The 21172-nt window shown below is 48.3% G+C and overlaps 1 protein-coding gene across 1 annotated transcript in view; it reads left to right on the forward strand.

Moving 5' to 3' along the window:
- The first annotated feature begins 18002 nt into the window (after window positions 1-18002).
- ppid (peptidylprolyl isomerase D) overlaps window positions 18003-21172 on the forward strand; it is a 37178-nt gene continuing 34008 nt past the window's right edge. The window contains 1 exon segment of the mRNA XM_059644798.1: window positions 18003-18087. Within this exon segment, the coding sequence (XP_059500781.1) occupies window positions 18003-18087 (85 nt within the window).

The following is a 21172-nucleotide window of genomic DNA, read 5'->3' on the forward strand; positions in this document are numbered from 1 at the left end:
TCAGTGATTCACCCTGACCAAACCTGTGCTGTGCCGGGCAGGAAGATCTCTGAGAGCCTCGCGCTCATCAGGGATACGATCGCCTACGCACAGGACAGGTGGGTGGACACCTGCCTCGTCAGCCTGGACCAGGAGAAGGCCTTCGACAGGGTCTCTCATGCTTACATGAGGGACGTCCTCTCCAAATTGGGGTTCGGGGAGGGCATCCGCAATTGGATCCGGCTGCTCTACGCTAACATCATTAGCGCAGTCTCGATCAACGGGTGGGAATCACACAGTTTTCCTGTTAGATCTGGAGTCAGGCAGGGCTGCCCACTCTCTCCTGCCTTGTTCGTGTGCTGTGTGGAGCCCTTCGCCGCCTCCATCAGGAAGGACGTGAGCCTGAAGGGCGTGACTATCCCAGGCAGCGGAGGCCTTCAGGTCAAGACCTCCCTGTACATAGACGATGTCGCCGTCTTCTGCACCGATCGTTGGTCGGTGAGTAGGCTGTTGGACATCTGCGGCCAGTTTGAACTGGCCTCGGGTGCCAAAGTCAATCGGGGTAAGAGCGAGGTCATGTTCTTCGGGAACTGGGACGACCGCTCCTTCATCCCCTTCACCGTCAGGACAGAATACATGAAGGTGCTGGGTGTTTGGTTTGGTGGAGCTGGGGCATGCACTAAGACTTGGGAGGGGCGTATTGCCAAATTTAAGCAGAAGCTGGGTAGGTGGACGCTCCGGTCCCTCTCCATCGCGGGTAAGAACCTGGTTGTCAGGTGCGAGGGGCTTTTGGTACTGTTGTATGTGGCGCAGGCCTGGCCTATTACCTGGACCTGCACCGCTGCGGTCGCCCGGGCCATCTTCCACTTCATTTGGGGGTCGAGGATGGACCGGGTCCGCAGAGACACCATGTACAAAGACCTGGGAAATGGGGGAAAGGGCATACCGAACGCCACCCTCGCCCTGAAGGCTACCTTTGTGTGTGGCTGCATCAAGCTGTGCGTAGATCCTCAGTATGCAAACACCAAGTGTCACTACTTACTGAGGTTCTACCTGTCCCCGGTGTTGCGAAGGATGGGCCTGGCCTCGTTGCCGCGGAACGCTCCGAGTAGTTGGACCATTCCGTACCACCTGTCCTTCGTGGAGAAATTTTTGAAAGGAAACACCTTGGACCACAAGGCCGTCAGGCAGTGGTCAGCACGTAGTATCCTCAGGACCCTTCGGGAAAAGGAGAGGGTGGATCCCGTCGTGTGGTTCCCCACGCAGACTGCCAATATCGTTTGGCAGAATGCCTCATCGCCAGAACTTTCAAACAAGCACAAGGACATTGCTTGGCTGGCGGTGAGAGGGGCTCTGCCAGTGAGATCCTTTATGCATGCCCGGAATCTCTGCACCACTGCACGCTGCCCTCGAGGTGGCTGCGGGGGGGACGAGACTGTTGATCACCTCCTTCTGGAGTGTGCCTATGCGCAGGAGGTCTGGAGGGGGATGCAGTGGTATTTGTCGAGGTTCGTCCCGAGCAGCTCCGTGACGCGAGACTCCGTGCTCTACGGGCTGTTTCCGGGGACGCACACCGAGACCAACATCAACTGCGCCTGGAGGACCATCAATGTGGTGAAAGACGCTCTTTGGTCTGCCCGCAACTTGCTGGTCTGCCAGCTGAAAGAACTGACCCCGACCGAGTGTTGCAGACTGGCGCACTCCAAGGTCCAGGGCTACGTGCTGAGGGACGCGCTAAAGCTTGGGGCAGCCGCCGCCAAGGCGCGGTGGGGAAAGACCACCGTATGAGCCCCCTCGTCCAGAAAAGGGAAAAGAATCCTATCTGGTAACTGGGCCCAGCTGGCGCCTTCCCCAACTGGTCAGGGGGCCAACTGGGACTGTGCGGGGTGACGACTGCCGGGGTGTTTTCTTTGCTTTGTTTTTTTTTCTCTCTGTTTTGTTTTTTTTCCTTTAGTTGGTGTATGTACCCCCGGGTAACCCGGAGTGGCTTGCATGACTGGGTAGGTGTATAAATGTTTTATTTTTTTGTACATTCTATGAATAAAGTATATTTTTTCAAATAAAAAAAAAGTGACGAAACATCTGGGAACACACCTTCAAGCTCAGTGAACCAGCTTACATCTGGAACAAAATAAAGACCCACTCTCTTGTGGACCGAGAGGAGGAGAGTGCTGGGTTGGAGGTGAAAGGAAGACGTCGGGTTGGCTGTGCACCCTCGCAACCGGTGGATCTTAATGCTGGCTTCGGCCTAACGCTGGTTCAGGGGAGCAGCCAACCTGCAACGATGGCTGCGGCAAGTGCTTGTGCCCCAGGTCAGGGGGTCCAGAACACCATCCGTGTTTCTGTAAAGAAGGTGGATGAAGGTGCACCTGTAGACCGCACCTTCTTCGTGAAGAGGGTCCTGTTGGACTCTTGCGGGTTCGCTGCTGCGGACATTTACTGCCTGCAGGATTTCCCCGGAGGAGGTTTTTACGATGAGACCTTCAGGAGAGCCAAGCTTTGCGAGCGCTTCCTGGAGGTTTTCAAGGAGAAAGGAGGTGAGGGCCCCCTCTCTGTATTGACCGCTGTCCCGCTGTTTGTGATGCCAGCGCAGAGGAGCCGTATGGTGACTGTACACATATACAACCCGCATGTGCCAGCAGTTGATGTACTGACCTTCCTTGGAAGGTACGTGAAGGTGGAAGGGGACCTAACTGACATCATGGACCCCTTTGGCATCTGGAGCAGTAAGAGGCAGGTCAAGGTGACGCTGAGGATGGGCGCGGACGGGAACGTCGTACACCCACTGTCCAGCTTCGCGATCGGCGGGAGCAGGGGCTACCTGACCTATGCAGGGCAACCTAAAGTCTGCCATGCCTGTGGTAGGTCAGGTCACGTGGCGGCTGACTGCAAAGCCACCATCTGCAGGAACTGCAGGGAGGAGGAACACCTTGCAAAGGAATGCCCAAAAGAAAAAAACTGCAACCTTTGCGGGGAAGCAGGCCACCTCTATAGGGCATGTCCGCTGCGGGGGACCACCTACGCCCAGGTCGCTGGCAGGGGCAATGCGGGGCCAGCCCCCCCGGAGGAGAGGAAGGCACCAGGGCCCAGCAAGGACCCCACTAATGTGCAGGAGGGCCAGGTCGTGCAGGAGGGCCCAGCCCCGCAGGACGGACCCGAGGCCAGCAAAGCGCCCCTGCAGGCTCCGGTCCCCCCCGACAACCTGGAGTCGATGGAGGCAGCGACAGGCGACCCAGGGGAGTGGACGACGGCCCGGAAAGTGAGGAGGAAGGTGCGTCGGCAGGCCCAGGAACCGCAACCATCAGGCGGGAAGAGACAGCTACGGGGGGCTATAAGAGCTCCTCTGACGAGGGGGATTCGGAGAGGGCCCGCCCGAAGCAGAAGTTAAAGATCTCGAGGGAGAAGGAAAGCAGCACCACGCTTCCAGGTGATGGGAGTTGTCCTGAGGCTCCCTCTGACACCCAGTCACGTGCCGCTGGGGCCCTGGAGGGCCCCCGGGAACTTCCAGGCGGGAAGGAGGAAACAGCGCGTCCCCAGCCTGATCCAGAGCCGGACTCTTCTGCCTCCATACCCCCGACGGGGGGATGCCACCCGGAAGGCAGCACGGACGGTTTCCTCAGCCCGGAGAGCGTCCAGCAGTTAGCCCGGGCAATGGGCATGAAGGGACAGATGGAGGGGCTGGACCTTGGACTTGGGGAGGGTACTGCGGTCACTGCCCACAATGGGGGTACGAGTTGCGAGCATTAATATGCGCAGTGTCAAGTCCACCGCAAGATGTGTATCCACGTTGGCCTACCTGACCACCATCAAGGCGGACCTCCTGTTTCTGCAGGAGTGCGGGATACCGCACCTCGGCAGGTACGGGAAATGGTCCGGCGCCTGGACCTGTGGTCCTTCGGTCTGGTCGGGGGGTAACGACTGTCGCTCCTCGGGCCTGGCTATTCTGCTGCGGGGGCGCGACTTCACCATCTCTCAAGTTCAGGAGGTGGTCGGGGTGGTGGTGCCTCCTAGTAGCTGACGTCACCTACAGGAACGCTCCCCTGATGGAAGATCTGGCGCGGGGACAGTGGGTGGGGGGAGTCAACTGGACATCACGTCCAGATTCCTGATGGGCACGGTGAAGGACGCCAAGCTGCTCGACGTCTTCAGCACCCCTGCAGACGGAGCGCAGCGGAGGGACACCTGGTCGCAGCCGGACGGGTCTATTTGCTCAAGGATAGACTTCCTGTTTGTGTCATGGGCGTTCTCGGTCAGGTCCACCGGCGTCGAGCTGGTGTTCTTCTCTGACCACTGCCTCCTGCTGGCCAACTGTCACTTACAGGACGACCAGCTGGCCAGCAAGGGGACGTGGAAGCTCAACACGACTCTGTTGACCCCAGAGAACGTCGAGGAGCTTAAGAGGGAGTACGCCGGTTGGAGAACCGTGAAACCCCTCTTTGAGTCTCTGGGCGACTGGTGGGAGGCGATGAAGGAGAACATCAAGAGTTCTTTGTCCTCAAGGGTGTTCGGAAGGCGAGAGAGAGGCGGGGAAAGCTGTCGCGACTCCAGAAAAGGGTGCAGAACCTGCTCCTTCTGCAGATGATGGGGGTCGATGTCACGGAGGACCTCCGCGAGGTGAGGGGCCAGCAAGCCTCGCTCTTCACCGCGGAGGCCTCCAGGATAATCTTCCGGTCCAGGGTCCGCTCGGTGGAGCAGGACGAGACGTGCTCGCGTTTCTTCTTTCAGAAGGTGCACAAAGAGAGCTCTGTGCTTAGCCGGCTGAAGGAGGACGACGGCTCGGTGACGTCGTCTCGGCCCGACATTTTGAGGATCAGCAGATCCTTCTATGCCGGACTGTACGACACGAAGCCCACGGACAGCACGGCCTCCGAGTTGTCCCTGTCGTCTATCATGGAGGTCTTAGACGACGGCACGAGGGAGTGGCTGCACCGGCCGATATCCCTGGACGAGCTTTCCAGAGCCCTCAAGTCCTTGGAGAAGAATAGGACTCACGGGAGCGACGGCTTACAGGTCGAGCTGTATTCCGCTCTGTGGGACATGGTCGGCCAGGACCTGCTAGAGGTGTACGATAGTGCGCTTCGGGCAGGGGAAATGTGCAAGTCCATGAGGAAGGGCATCATCACCCTCATTTACAAGAGGAAGAGGGAGAGGAAAGAAATTAAGAATTGGCGTCCGATTTCACTATTGAACGTGGACTACAAAATGCTGGCCAAGGTCATAGCCAACCAGGTCAGGTCTGTCCTGGAGTCGGTGATTCACCCTGACCAAACCTGTGCTGTGCCCGGCAGGAAGATCGCTGAGAGCCTCGCGCTCATCAGGGATACGATCGCCTACGTACAGAACAGGCAGGTGGACACCTGCCTCGTCAGCCTGGACCAGGAGAAGAGTCCTCTCCAAATTGGGGTTCGGGGAGGGCATCCGCAATTGGATCCGGCTGCTCTACACCAACATGGTTAGCGCAGTCTCGATCAACGGGTGGGAATTGGACAGTTTTCCCATCAGATGTGGAGTCAGGCACAGCTGCCCACTCTCTCCTGCCTTGTTCGTGTGCTGTGTGGAGCCCTTCGCCGCGTCCATCAGGAAGGACGTGAGCCTGAAGGGCGTGACTATCCCAGGCAGCGGAGGCCTTCAGGTCAAGACCTCCCTGTACATGGATGACGTCGCTGTCTTCTGCACCGATCGTCAGTCGGTGAGTAGACTATTGGACATCTGCGGCCAGTTTGAACTGGCCTCGGGTGCCAAAGTCAATAGGGGTAAGAGCGAGGTCATGTTCTTCGGGAACTGGGACGACTGCTCCTTCATCCCCTTCACCGTCAGGACAGATTATCTGAAAGTGCTGGGTGTTTGGTTTGTTGGAGCTGGGGCGTGCACTAAGACTTGGGAGGAGCGTATCACCAAATTGAAGCAGAAGCTGGGCAGGTGGACGCTCCGGTCCCTCTCCATTGCGGGTAAGAACCTGGTTGTCAGGTGCGAGGGGCTTTCGGTACTGTTGTATGTGGCACAGGCCTGGCCTATTCCCTGGACCTGCACTGCTGCCGTCATCCGGGCCATCTTCCACTTCATTTGGGGGTCGAGGATGGACCGGGTCCGCAGGGACACCATGTACAAAGACCTGGAAAATGGGGGAAAGGGCGTACCGAACGCCACCCTCTCCCTGACAGCTACCTTTGTGTGCGGCTGCATCAAGCTGTGCGTAGATCCTCAGTACGCAAATACCAAGTGTCACTAGTTACTGAGGTTCTACCTGTCCCCGGTGTTGCGAAGGATGGGCCTGGCCTTGTTGCCGCAGAACGCTCCGAGTAGTTGGACCATTCCGTACCACCTGTCCTTCGTGGAGAAATTTTTGAAAGGAAACACCTTTGACCACAACGCCGTCAGGCATGGTCAGCACGTAGTATCCTCGAGACCCTTCGGGAAAAGGAGAGGGTGGATCCCGTCGTGTGGTTCCCCACGCAGACTGCCAAAGTCGTTTGGCAGAATGCCTCATCGCCAGAACTTTCAAACAAGCACAAGGACATTGCTTGGCTGGCGGTGAGAGGGGTTCTGCCAGTGAGATCCTTTATGCATGCCCGGAATCTCTGCGCCACTGCACGCTGCCCTCGAAGTGGCTGCGGGGGGGACGAGACTGTCGATCACCTCCTTCTGGAGTGTGCCTATGCACAGGAGGTCTGGAGGGGGATGCAGTGGTATTTGTCGAGGTTCGTCCCGAGCAGCTCCGTGACGCGGGACTCCGTGCTCTACGGGCTGTTTCCCGGGACGCACACCGAGACCAACATGAACTGCGCCTGGAGGACCATCAATGTGGTGAAAGACGCTCTTTGGTCTGCCCGCAACTTGCTGGTCTGCCAGCTGAAAGAACTGACCCCAACCGAATGTTGCAGACTGGCTCACTCCAAGGTCCAGGAATATGTGCTGAGGGACACGCTAAAGCTTGCGGCAGCCGCCGCCAAGGCGCGGTGGGGAAAGACCACCGTATGAAACCTCTCGTCCAGAATAGAAAAAAGGGCCCTATCTGGTAACTGGGCCCTGCTGGCACCTTCCCCAACTGGTCAGGGGGCGAACTGGGACTGTGCGGGGTGACGACTGCCGGGGTATTTGCTTTGTTTTTTTTTCTTCTTTGTTTGTTTTTTTCCTTTAGTTCGTGTACGTACCCCCTGGGTAACCCAGAGCGGCTTGCATGACTGGGTAGGTGTATAAATATGTTTTTTTTTGTACATCTTACGAATAAATTATATCTTTTCAAATAAAACAAAAGTGACGAAACATCTGAAAACTAACCTTCCAGCTCAGCGAGCAAACTCACATCCAAAACTTTGATGTTCTTTTGTAAAAAGTACATTGGCAGCCTCTTGTGAATATGTTCAGTGATTGGTCACCATGTCAGTAAATTGCAAATGGTCAATCAAGCCAAGGATGGGGTCCTTCAAACAGAATATAGGGACCCAGCCAGCATGAAACTAAAAAGTTGCATCTCAAAGGTAGGAATTTCAAGATTATTCCAATGACATGTACTAGCGAGATAGGAAACAGAGAATAGATCAAAAGAATATATGACTGGAGATGGTGTCGGAGGGAGGCAATTAGATTTTTGAGGCACTGAGTTCGATTCCAGAGCAGATGGGATCCACACAAGCTGGAAGAATGGCATCCCAGCAGAACCATGACCAATATCCTCACAGGGCATCCACTGATATAGTGGAGATGGATTAAAACTAGAGTGTTGGGAGATGGTATCAAGTGGTGGTAGTATCTATAGGCCTCCAAATACTAACGGTGAGGTACGGGATGACAGGAAATTAGACATGCATGCAACAAAGGTCCTAAATTAATCATTGATAATGGGAGCTGCAGATGCTGGAGAATCTAAAATAATAAAGTGTGAAGCTGGATGAACACAGCAGGCCAAGCAGCATCTCAGGAGCACAAAAGCTGACGTTTCGGGCCTAGACCCTTCACCAGAGACGGGGATGGGGTGAGGGTTCTGGAATAAAATTTTATTCCAGAACCCTCACCCAATCCCCCTCTCTGATGAAGGGTCTAGGCCCGAAACGTCAGCTTTTGTGCTCCTAGGATGCTGCTTGGCCAGCTGTGTTCATCCAGCTTCACACTTTATTATCCTAAATTAATCATGACTGATTTTTATGGTTTGGTCAAACCATATTTGCATTCATTTTGTGGTGGATGAATTCCTAAAGTGTGTACAAAATAGATTTTTAGATCAGTACATTGAAGAACCAACCCGAGGGCAGGGTAACCTAGATTTGCTTCTGTGCATTTAAAATGGGGTTAATTAATAATTTTGCTGTGAAAGCTCCTTTTGGATAGTCCAACTGGGTAATTGGGTAGTCCAACTGAAAACTAGGATTCTAAATCTAAACAAAGTAAAGTATAGAGAGAAATGGGTTAGTCAGTTGTGGTAGACTGGACAACTTAATTCAGAGGCATGACAAAGGAAAGGCAATGGTTAATATTTAATGAATGAATGAATGTAAGCCTTGCAGCAGTTATGCATTTTTCTGATGTGAATTAATACAACAGGTCCAACCATGGTTAATGAAAGAAATTAAGGATAATGTTAGATCCAAAGAGGAGTTACATAAAAGTTTCTCGAAAAAACAACAAGCCTCAGGACTGGGAGTAGTTTAGAATTTGGCAAAGTAAGGCCAGGAGGTTCATTAAGTTGGAAAAATTGAATATGAGAGTTAATGTGCAGGGAACATAAAAGCAAACTGGAAGAACTTCTATAAATATGTAAAAGAAAATGATTATTGAAGACAAATGTAGACCCATTACAGTCTGTAACAGGAGAATAATGGACAATAAGGAAATGGCAAACATTTAAATAATCATTTTAATTCTGTCTTCATAGAAGACACAATAGTTTTCCCAGAAGTGCTAAGGATCACGGGCCTTTTGGGAAGAAGGAATATAAGGAAATTAGTATTTTAAAAAGTGCTGAAAAAGTTAATGGAACAGGTTGATAAATTGCCAGGGCCTGATAATTTACATTCAGGGTGCTAAGGAGGTGGCCATAAAAGTAGTGAATCTATTGATTTTTTTCATCTTCAAAACTCTGTAGATTCTGGAACAGGCCTGGTATATCAGAGTGTGACAAATATACCATCATTTAAGAGAGGAAGGAGCAGGAAAACCCAGGAATTACAGTTTGTTCAGCCTAACATCAGAGGCTAGAGTCGATTATAAATGATATGATAACAGGATTCTTAAATCCACCAATCTGCCTAGGTTTATGAAAGGGAAATTGTTTTTCACAAACATATTGGAATTTTTTCAGGATGTCATCAGTGGAATAGATGAGGGAGAACCAGCAGATTTGATGTATTTGAATGTGAGTTTTTTTGCTATTATACAAAAACAAACACATGGGATTAGTGGTAATATACTGGCGTGGGTTGAGAATTGCTTAGCAAACAGGAAATAGAGAGTAGGAATAAATGGGTCATTTTCAGGGTCGAAGGCAGGCACTAGTGTGATACCACATGCATCAGTGGTTGAACATCAGCTATTCATAATAGACATCAACAACTTGGGTGAGGGAATCAAAAGTAATATTTTCAATTTGCTGATGCCACAAAACTAGATGACAGTGTGAGTGGTGAGGAGGACATAAAGAGGCTTCAGGACAATTTAGACAAGTTGCATATATACCAGCCTCACAGCACTAGGGACCCGGGTTCAATTCTCGCCTCGGGTAACTGTCTGTGTGGAGTTTGCACATTCTCCCCGTGTCTGCGTGGGTTTCCTCTGGGTGCTCCGGTTTCCTCCCACAGTCCAAAGATGTGCAGAATAGGTGGATCGGCCATGCTAAATTGCCCATAGCGTTCAGGGGTGTGTGGGTTATAGGGGAATGGGTCTGGGTGGGATGCTCCAAGGGGCGTTGTGGACTTGTTGGGCTGAAGGGCCTGTTTCTACACTGTAGGGAATCTAATCTAATTTAATAAATAAATGACAAATGCAGTATAAGTGGGTAAATGTGATGTTGTCCACTTTGTTATGAAAAATAGAATGGCAAACTATCCTGTGATAGATTGGTGATTTAGATAGATTTAAATCACCATAATTAAATGGTGACAGATTGGAAAAGATTGATGCATAAAAGGGACCTGGCTGCCCTTCTACACTGGTCATTGAAAGTGAGCATGTAGGTGCAGTAAGTAATTAGGAAGACAAGTGGTATGTTGGTTTTCATTACAAGAGGGTTGGCGTACTGGAACAAGAAAATCTAACTGCAGTGACTTGGTGAGACCAAACCTGGAGTATTGTTTAAAAAATATACGCACCACATAAACAGTGCTGCAAAGTTGCACCAGACTAATTCCTGGATGGCAGGGCATATAATATGAAGAGAAATCAGGTTGACTGGTCTAAATATCACTGGAGTTGAGAAAAATTAAAGGGAATCTAATTAAAATGTATAAAATTCTGGCAAGTCCATACAGACTGGATGCAAGGTTGATGTTTCCGTGGCCAGGGATTGCAGAACAAGGATATGGTCACAGGGTACAAGATCGGCCATTGTGATGAAGAGAAATTTCTTCACTGAGTGGTAAAGTTGTGGAATTCTCTACTACAGAAGGCAAGATGTGAAATCATTGAAAATACTTAATAAAAAGAAATAGATTTCCAGCAGCTAAGGGTGTCAACAAGGGCTGTTGTATGGGGTGAGAGCAGGATTGTGGCATTGAGATAGATGATTAGCCATGATCATGTTGAATGGTGGACTAGACTTAATGGCCAAATGACTTATTTGTGCTCCAATTTTCCATATGTCTACTGTGAAACAACTCCCTACAAGATCTCTGCTCTCTTTTTCTGATGCCAGAGTAACATCATCAATTACATTATCATTTACATATTAATTAGATTACAAATTATATTTTCGTTCTGCCAACATAACGTGGAGTGAGTGAAAAGTTAATTTAAAATAAAGACTTGTTCAAAGGCACTTCAAGTACTTTGGTTACAATTTATATTAGGCTGTAAACATGTATCGAAAGCCATACCAAAGAAATTGTGGTGTTATCCTAGGAAAGTCAAAACTCTATATTCCTGGAATGAAAAAAAAAGCTAGAGAAAGTCAGCAGGTTTGGCTGCATATCTGGAGAGACTATGGTCTGTGATCTTTCTGCCAAAGTATAACAGTGGTCTGTTCAATTGTCAGAAAGCCTTGTTGCCTCAAAATGTAAATATTTTCTTTCTACGATCAAAAAGCCATTGCTCAATGGGATGTAAAATTCCAATGTATCGTTTGTGTTTCTGTTCCCTCATTGAGAAGATTGTACAGAACAGAATGAGAATGTTTTTGTAAGCAATTATAGATATTTTTATGAATAAAGTACATTTTTGCCATTAAAAAATGTGGCGAGAGAAACAAAGTTAACATTTCAAGTCCAGTAAAACTGCTCTTCAAAACTGGAAGATGTTGTATTTTGTCCAGTTGACAGAGGGAGCATGTGGAACAGATTCAGAGGTGCCTAGAGCATCCACAAGAGTTTGCCCTTCATAGAATCATAGGGTTGAAGCTAAACAAAATAATTCATTCTTCTGCTATACTGCCCTTTATCCACCCTGTAAATCAATTAGGTGACTTAGTGGTATTGGGTAAAACACAAAAGTAGTGGTAATGGTGATAACAGAGTGATATATATGTAAAATAGGTGTAAATATTAGATGTGAGAAAGAGAAAATGGGTCCACTCTGCTGAGATCAAAGACACAAGACTTAGCCAGCAAAGAATGGGGGCATGTAAGAAAAAGAAACAGAGGTCAGACTCTAATGTTATGGAGCACAATGTTGAGTCTTAGTTGTTGAAGATTACCTAGGCGGTAAGAGGTGCAGTTCTTCCAGGTTGTGTTGAGCTTCATTGGAATTCTGCGGCAGCCCAAGGACAGAAATGTTAATGTGGGAGAAAGATGGTTTATTTAAATAGCATGCAGCTGATGGGCAGGGTCATTCCTACGAACATGATGGATGTGTTCCATAAAGTGGTCACCCAATATATGTTAGTTCTTAGCAACGTAAAGTATTGTGAGCAGCAAACAGGTGGACTAGATTAGAAAAAGTACAAGTTAACTGCTGCTGTCAGGGGTCTTGGATGGTGAGAAAGGAGAAAGTAAATGGGCAGATGTTACACCGTATGCAATTGCATGCATGGTGCCATGGGTAATTCTGTTTCAAGGATTATCACAACTGATAAAATCTCAACATTAAGCTGTTTCAGGCATGCTGAGAATTTTAAGACAATAAAAATTAGAACAGAAGTAACTTGCCAGTAAGTAACAGAAAGGTCTAGGCCCAAAACGTCAGCTTTCCTGCTCCTTTGATGCTGCTTGGCCTGCTGTGTTCATCCAGCTCTACACCTTGCTGTCTCAGATTCTCCAGCATCTGCAGTTCCTACTATCACCAAAGTAACTTGTTTGGCCCCTTGAGCCTTCTCTGCCATTCAATAGGGTCATACCCAATCTAACATTCCACATGTCCATTTCATGTCTTTCCTTGTAAATATCAGCTTTAAATACACAGAAGAACTCTGTCTCCACAGCTCCCTTATGGCAAGAACTTCCAAAGATTCCGAGATGAAATTCCTCTTCATTATCTCAGTTTTAAAAAGAGAAACAGACAAAGGTGCTACAATTTATTTCAGATTTCCAGCATCTGCAGCAGTTTGCCTTCGATAGGCTAATTAATTCCATCAGTAAAAGGAAAATATGTCTTAAATAGTGCAATCAAATTTGTTACAATCAATCAAAATGAATGTTATGTGTTTGTATTGACCTGTTTAAACTCCATTTTATAAATCATACATAATAAATGTAAAACATTCAAAGAAAATGAAAACAAACATAATTTTTAAAGTAATGCTCTTTTGATTTTCTCCTAGTTTGGTCCCAGTAATTTCCTGGGGAGAGGCAGGTGGAGTAGCAGCGCTTTATGCGGGCTCTTGCCCGGGGCTCAACCACTCCCATTTGCTTGCTTTCTTTTCACTTTTGCTCTTTATCATTTCTTTTCTTTGGTGAGTTAGTCGACAGTATCAGCGCGGCAGCGAAAGCGGGCCATGCACGGAATGCCGGCAGTCTCCCAGCAGTCGGAGGCGGTAGCGGGTAACACAGCTCCTCCTGGCGATTGAAGGTGGTGGTAGCGGCAGTAAAGATGTTCGACACAACGACAACAACACAGTAAGGGTAACAAGGTGTAGTGCTAGATGAACATAGCAGGCCAAGCAGCGTCAGAGGAGCAGGAAGGCTGAGTTTCGGGCCTAGACCCTTCTTCAGCCAAAGACTTTTCTTCCTATTATCTCTGAAACAGAGTAAGGATGTTCTCCCGGCGTTTAGGGCCAGCAGTAGTGGCAGTGGCAGCGGCAGCAAATCTCCAGCATTGGTGGCAGTGGTCGTAGACTCTTCAAGGTAGCACGGACAAGGCAAAATGTTGGGTCTGCCCAGAGCAGGACTCTAGGCACAGTAATAGAAGGAACTGCCGATGCTAAAGAATTTGAGATAACAAGGTGTAGAGCTGGATGAACACAGCAGCATCAGAGGGGGAAATAAAAATTCCTGAAGAAGAGTCCAGACCCAAAACGTCAGTTTTCCTGCTCCTCTAATGCTGTTTGGCCTTGCCAGGGATTTTTGGTTGCAGTGAGACCAGAGTGGGCATTCCTGGCAATAGCGAGGAGGCAGCAACATGGCATGCACAGAGTGGGGACTCCTGGGGTCATGGAGGCCACAGCGGAGCCAGGGACTCGTAGTTGTGGGGCAAGTGTGGGTTCAGTGTGGGCTCGGCAACAGCCAGGTGGGACCAGTGGCAAAGAGAATGGTGCCTAAGAAGCAGAGATAACAAGGTGTAGAGCTGGATGAACACAGCAGGCCAAGCGGCATCAGAGGAGCAGGAAAGCTGACGTTTTGAGCCTAGACCCTTCTTCAGAAATGGGGGAAGGAGAGGACGTTCTGAAATAAATAGGGAGAGAAGAGGAAGCAGATAGAAGGTGGATAAAAGAGAAGATAGGTGGAGAGGAGACACACTGGTCAAAGAGGCAGGGATGGAGCCAGTAAAGGTGAGTGTAGATGGGGAGGTAGGGAGGAGATAGGTCAGTCCAGGGAGGACGGACAGGTCAAGGGGGCGGGATGAGGTTAGTAGGTAGGAGATGGGATTGGGGCTTGAGGTAGAAGGAGGGGACAGGTGGAAGGACAGGTTAGGGAGGCGGGGACGAGCTGAGCTGGTTTTGGGATGCGGTAGGGGGAGGGGAGATTTTGAAGCTTGTGAAGACCACATTGATACCATTGGGTTGCAGGGGTTCCCAAGCGGAATATGAATTGCCGTTCCTGCAACCTTCAGGTAGCATCGTTGTGGCACTGCAAGAGGCCCAAGATGGACATGTCATCTGCAGAATGGGAGGGGGAATGGTGCAGTTGTTTAGTGTGAACATAGGTGTTCTACAAAGCGGTCCCCAAGCCTCCGCTTGGTTTCCACGGTGTAGAGGAAGCCACAACAGGAACAGCGGATGCAGTATAGCACATTAGCAGATGTGCAGATGAACATATGCTTGATGTGTAAAGTCTTCTTTGGACCTGGGATGGAGGTGAGGTGTAGGGGCAGGTGTAGCACTTTCTGCGGTTGCAGGGAAAAGTGCTGGGTGTGGTGGCGCTGGAGGGGAGTGTGGACCAGACAAGGGAGTCACGGAGAGAATGGTCCCTACAGAAGGCAGTTAAGGGTGGGAAGGGAAAAATGTCTTTGGTGTTGGGGTCGGATTGCAGATGGTGCAAGTATCAGAGGATGATGCGTTGGATCCGGAGGTTGGTGGGGTGGTACGTGAAGACGAGGGGCGATTCTGGTTTGGTTTTTTTGTTGCGGGAGGGGTGTGAGGGATGAGCTGCGGGAAATGCGGGAGACACAGTCGAGAACATCCTCGACTACTGAGGGGGGGAAGTTGCGGTACTTGAAAAACGAGGACATCTGAGATGTACGGGAGTGGAATGCCTCATCCTGGGAGCAGATGCAGCGGAGGCAAAGGAATTGGGAATAGGGGATGGCATTTTTGCAGGAAGGTGGGTGGGAGGAGGTGTATTCTTGGTAACTGTGCGAGTCTGTGGGCTTGAAATGGAAATCAGTTTCTAGGTGGTTGTCGGAGATGGAGACAGAGAGGCCCAGGAAGGAGAGAAAGGTATTAGAGATGGTCTAGGTAAACTTAAGGTTGGGGTGGAGTTGTTGGTGAAGTGGATGAACTGTTCAACCTCCTCATGGGAGTACGAGGCGGCGCTGATACAGTCATCGATGTATTGCAGGAAGAGGTGGGATTTAGGGCCAGTGTACTGAAGAGGGATTGTTCCACGTAACCACGTAACAAAGAGGCAGGCATAGCTTGGGGCCATGCGGGTACCCATGGCCACCCCCTTTGTCTGTAGGAAGTGGAAGGAATTGAAAGAGAAGTTGTTGAGGGTGCAGATGAGTTCGGCTAAGTGGATGAGGGTGTCAGTGGAGGGGGGGCCTGCTTGGGCCTGCAGGACAAAGAAGCGGAGGGCCTTTAGGCCCTCTGTACAGGGAATGCAGGTGTACAGAGACTTGACGTCCATGGTAAAGATGAGGTGTTGGGGACTGGGGAGGTGGAAGTTCTGGAGGAGGTGGAAGGTGTGGGTGGTGTCACGGACGTAGGTAGGGAGTTCCTGGACTAAGTGGGAGAAAATGGAGTCCATGATAATGGGAACTGTAGATGCTGGAGATTCCAAGATAACAAAGTGTGGAGCTGGATGAACACAGCAGGCCAAGCAGCATCTCAGGAGCACAAAAGCTTCATCAGAGAGGGGGATGGGGAGAGGGAACTGGAATAAATAGGGAGAGAGGAGAAGGTGGACCGAAGACCCTTACACCCTTACACCCCCGCCCCCACCACAACCGTCCCCAGAGGATCCCCCTCATTCTCACATACCACCCCACCAACCTCTGGATACAACGTATCATCCTCTGACACTTCCGCCATCCACAATCTGACCCCACCACCCAAGCTATTTTTCCATCCCCACCCTTGTCTGCCCTCCGGAGAGACCACTCTCTCCGCGACTCCCTTGTCCGCTCCACACTCCCCTCCAACCCCACCACACCCAGCACCTTCCCCTGCAACCGCAGGAAGTGCTACACTTGCCCCCACACCTCCTCCCTCACCCTCATTCCAGGCCCCAAGATGACCTTCCATATCAAGCAGATGTTCACCTGCACATCTGCCAATGTGGTATATTGTATCCATTGCACCCGGTGTGGCTTCCTCGACATTGGGGAAACCAAGTGGAGGCTTGGGGACCGCATTGCAGAACACTTCTGCTCGGTTCGCAACAAACAACTGCACCTCCCAGTTGCAAACCATTTCAACGCCCCCTCCCATTCCTCAGATGACATGTCCATCATGGGCCTCCTGCAGTGCCACAATGATGCCACCCGAAGGTTGCAGGAACAGCAACTCATATTCCGCTTGGGAACCCTGCAGCCCAATGGTATCAATGTGGACTTCACAAGCTTCAAAATCTCCCCTTCCCCCACTGCATCCCAAAACCAGCCCAGTTCTTCCCCTTCCCCAACTGCATCACAAAACCAGCCCAGCTCGTCCCCTCCCCCCACAGCATCACAAAACCAGCCCAGCCTGTCTCTGCTTTCCTAACCTGTTCTTCCTCTCACCCATCCCTTCCTCCCACCTCAAGCTGCACCTCCATTTCCTACCTACCACCTCATCCTGCCTCCTTGACCTGTCCATCTTCCCTGGACTGACCTATCCCCTCCCTACCTCCTCACCTATACTCTCCTCTTTACCTGTCTTGTTTTCTCTCCATCTTTGGTCCGCCTCCCCCTCTCTCCCTATTTATTCCAGTTCCCTCTCCCCATCCCCCTCTCTGATGAAGGGTCTAGGCCCAAAACATCAGCTTTTGTGCTCCTGAGATGCTGCTTGGCCTGCTGTGTTCATCCTGCTCCACACTTTGTTAAAATGGAGTCCAGACAGGTGGAGATATGGTTGGTGGGGCAGGAGCAGGCGGAGACAATGGGTCAACCAGGGCAGTCAGAATTGATTACTCCTATGTTGGTGGGTCCACTGCAGGTGGTGCCAGTGTTGATGGTAAGCCAAATCCAGACTCATGGCAGAGGTGGCAGAATGAAGATGGACTCTCGTTCAGTTACATCTTTTTACTCATTTAATTCTTAAACTATTAAAAATGGCTCTGAATTGTGGAAACAATTGAAGCTATTCACTGTTTTTTTACTGTATTACTCATTGTAATCTGCAAGTGACAATAAATCATTCAATTTCTGGATATAGTAGGTTAGACATGTAAATAAAGTGCGAACTAAAACCTGGAACACACAAAGAATTTCCCTCACCTTTGGTGTCATTTGCACTGTTTTTACCGGCCCAACTAAAGGATCGATTAATTGGAAACACTGGCGATTTAGTGACGGTGGATAACAGGTGAGAAGTAACACTAGAGATTTGAAGGTCGGGAACGAAAAACCATTCGTGCCTAAAAACACCAGATGTAAAAAGTAAGATAACGAAGTGTGGAGCTGGATGAACACAACAGGCCAAGCAGCATCTCAGGAGCACAAAAGCTGACGTTTCGGGCCTAGACCCTTCATCAGAAAAGGGGAATGGGGAGATATCTGTTATGCGGAAAGCAGAGAGCACTGTACATGTTGGGGGTCCAGTGACGAAGGGTCACTGGAATCGAAATGTTAACTTATTCACAGACGCTGCCAGGCCTATAGAGTTGCATCAGCATTCTGTTTCTGCATTAAAATCGGTGTCCGACTTAAAGGCTTTACAAGCTAGAAACTTACAGCGGCATCTTATAGTAATTCAAAGCACTGCTTCAATTTACTTTTGCAGTGTTTTAAACTTAAACTGGCATCTGATCGCTATCCAGTTAAATAGTCGACTCTAAAACATACCGCGAAAAGCGGATGTCCGGTTGACTAGCGGAAGTTATCCGCACTTTTGTCCTATCCTCAGTGGCTTGAGCTTGGTCGTTGTTATGTCGCATCCTTCTCCGAAACTAAAGCCGTCTGCGGCGGCTAACCCGTAGGTCTACCTAGATGTCAGCATCGCGGAGGAGAGAGGTAAGGCGCTCGCGCTGCCCGCCAGCCATTGGAGAGCGTGAGCCTCGATTGGCCCGTTCCAACCGTCTGCTCGCTTCTGACTATCTTGTTGAGGTCTTCACTGGAGTTGCATCTTGTCACTGCTGACCCTCCACACACAAGTCATTCATGTTTCACTAATCTTGTACGGTGGAGTTTCCAGAACATCCTTAACCACGGAAGTTTCCAGAACACCCTTAAGCTCGCAAGTTTCCAGAACATTCTTGACCATGGAAGCTTCTGGAATCATCTCAATTTCTTTTCAGAGTCCAGACAGCTTTAGCTCTACCTTTTTGATCGGTTGCTTATAACTAACATTCTAAAAGTGCGCTTTCCCCTACCGCTGGACCAGTTAGTTTGCGTGGTTACTGTCGGGAACTCGAGCATAGGACTGTAACAAGAATCACGATTCCTCCCTGATTTCCCTTGCATGCGTGTTTTCTGAGCTCATCGTGAATAATTTGCTTGTCATTCAGACGAGTGCCCACCAATGAGTCAGTATTCGGCTGCCTTGTCGCATCGGTAAATTTATACATACAGTGGTACACCAGTAAGATCCCAGGTATAATGGCCAGAATGCGCTGAATAGCAGATATAATTTAAAATGAAATTAGGAGTACTGTTTTGGCTTCATTGCCTTCAATTGAGACGGAGGACTTTTGATATTTTCTCTTTAATTACTGCATTTCCACTCTCAGGGACACTGATTTCAGATTGGTGGCAAAAGAACCAGTGGTATTTTATGTCAGTTATGATCTGCTTGAGAGAGTAATTTTAACTTTATCTTTTGAAAATTACAATTAATTGAATATTGGGACAGAATCAGGGCTATAAGGAATAATCAAGGAGTGGAGTTAGCTGATTCAAACCGCCAGCTAAACGGTTTGGTGTACGCGAGATTCAGTTTGCTATGCTCTCACCTGGTCGGTCGGTACTCCATGTGCAAACACTGCTTCTTCAACAGTTAACTTCTAACAAGATAGGACCAAACATTGATTCACACCAGGTGGGGAAAACAAGAGTACTGAGGGGATCATGAGTTGTAAGTCGAAAAGGATACCATATGGGAAAGTGATCAGATAGAGGGATCTGCTGAAACAGTTTTAGAAATGTTTAGGGTAACGAGTGACTAGGGTAACACTTACCAGTCTTATTTTCTTCCCAGTCTCAGTTTATTGCACTTTTCCTGATTTTCACTGGACAAATTAACTTAGCTAATATAGAGTATTTTTTCTTTAGTCATAATTTCTACTTTCTTCAATGTCCAAGGGGACTGTTCTGGTTCTACTTTTTGTCTTTGATTGTATTCTTCTTGTAACCGAAATATCTTTTTACTTAACAATCGTTCGTTGTATTCAATATATTGTAGTTTGTACATTTGCATTCCCTGTAGCTGTTCTTATGGTGGGGACCCTACGTCTGGCTAGGAGTCCTGGGTTCAAGTTAAACCCGCACTAGAGGTGTGTCATACATTTCTAGACAGGTTGATGTAATTTTTTTTAAAGATCACTTCCAGGCTAAATGTTCTACTTTATATCATTGTTTGCTTTTCACCATTACTAATCTAAACCTTGTGTGTTGATCATTCTTGCCCAAGTGTTCCCCTACAGTTGAACCACTTGACCAACTTATTTCCCAATCCCAGATTGAGCAATGCCTTTCTAGTCATATTGAGGATATACTGCTCAAGGGAGTTTCCCTGAATATTTTTTCAGAAATGTCTCCCCTTCCTGACCTTTACCAAAACACCATACAAATTATAATTAGCTAATTAAAATCCACCCAGTATTATCACTTCAGTTCTTGCACATCTCTTAGTTAATTGCAGATTTGCTGCTCTATTTCTTTCAGTAATTGGAAATCTTTTGAATATCCCAATGTAGCATGAGCACATCCTTTTAGTTTTTCATCTTGAACCAAAAGGTATCTGTGCTTGATCCCTCACTTTCCAGAACTGCACCATCTTCTGTAACCAGACTATTTGTTCTATTTCCCTTTCTTTCTTCTCAATCTTTTCTGAGCACTTTACATCCTTGTACATTGTATCCTTGTAATATTGTTCTCAACATTTTAAGCCGTGTTTCAATTATTGCCGCTTGTAGCTTATCAACTTTATTCAATATACTGTAGTTTGACATTTGCATTCCCTGTAGTTCTTCTTTGTTCGCAACTATCTAATATGGAAATATTCCCTTCTCTAGTCCCCAGTGATCTTGCTTTATGCACTGTTTCTTTTTTTCCTCTTATATGTTGGTTCCCTTGCCAGACCAAGCCACGGCAATCAAACATCATGCAGGGTTTTTGGTCACAGTCCTACTAAGTTGCAATTTGTCCTGTCAGAAAAGGTGCCTCCTGCCCCGTAATGTGATTAATAATCTGAGGCTGCAGCTTCTGGCTCACTTCTTTCCCCTTATGAAATGTTTAAATTATCATGAGGATTAAAGAGTATCTGATTTTTACTCATTGGCTGCAGCCTCTTTGAAGAATTAACACTTAGTATGTATTTAAATGAAACTTGTTTTTGAAACATGCTGCACAATCAGCCACTGCTTTTGGATTCAGCAGCTGTTATAAAGGGACATGCCTCTAAAGTTCCTTCCTTATTTTCTTCCTTGGAATGTTGACCTCTTCTTTTGTACAATTAAACGCTGATATTCAAAGTATGTGAAGTAGTAGGTTTGATACCAACAAAACTAAAGCTTTGAAGATATTTCAAATGAAATGCTATAGTCCTTCTGTATCTAGAATTTTAATGTAAGTTCTTAACTTTTTTGAATTAAAATACATGGAGTACTTAACAAAACAATGTGTTTATACTAATTCAAAATGCTGGCTGACTCATTCAGATTACACTGTCTGATAATTGTTGTAATTCAGTAAATTGAATGTCAAAAGTACTACTTTGATGAAAAATGAAATAACACTTGAGGAAAAGGGGGGCTTTCAGCCATGATCTAAGTGAATGATCTAAGGAGCATAGGAAACAGAAGCGGGAGATCATGGTGAATCTTAGAACTTACTGCCAACCTCCTATACTGCCGTCCTGTATCTTCATGCCCTTTCTTTA

The sequence above is a fragment of the Stegostoma tigrinum genome, chromosome 1 (assembly GCF_030684315.1).
Source record: "Stegostoma tigrinum isolate sSteTig4 chromosome 1, sSteTig4.hap1, whole genome shotgun sequence".
NCBI classification, from domain to species: Eukaryota; Metazoa; Chordata; class Chondrichthyes; order Orectolobiformes; family Stegostomatidae; genus Stegostoma; species Stegostoma tigrinum.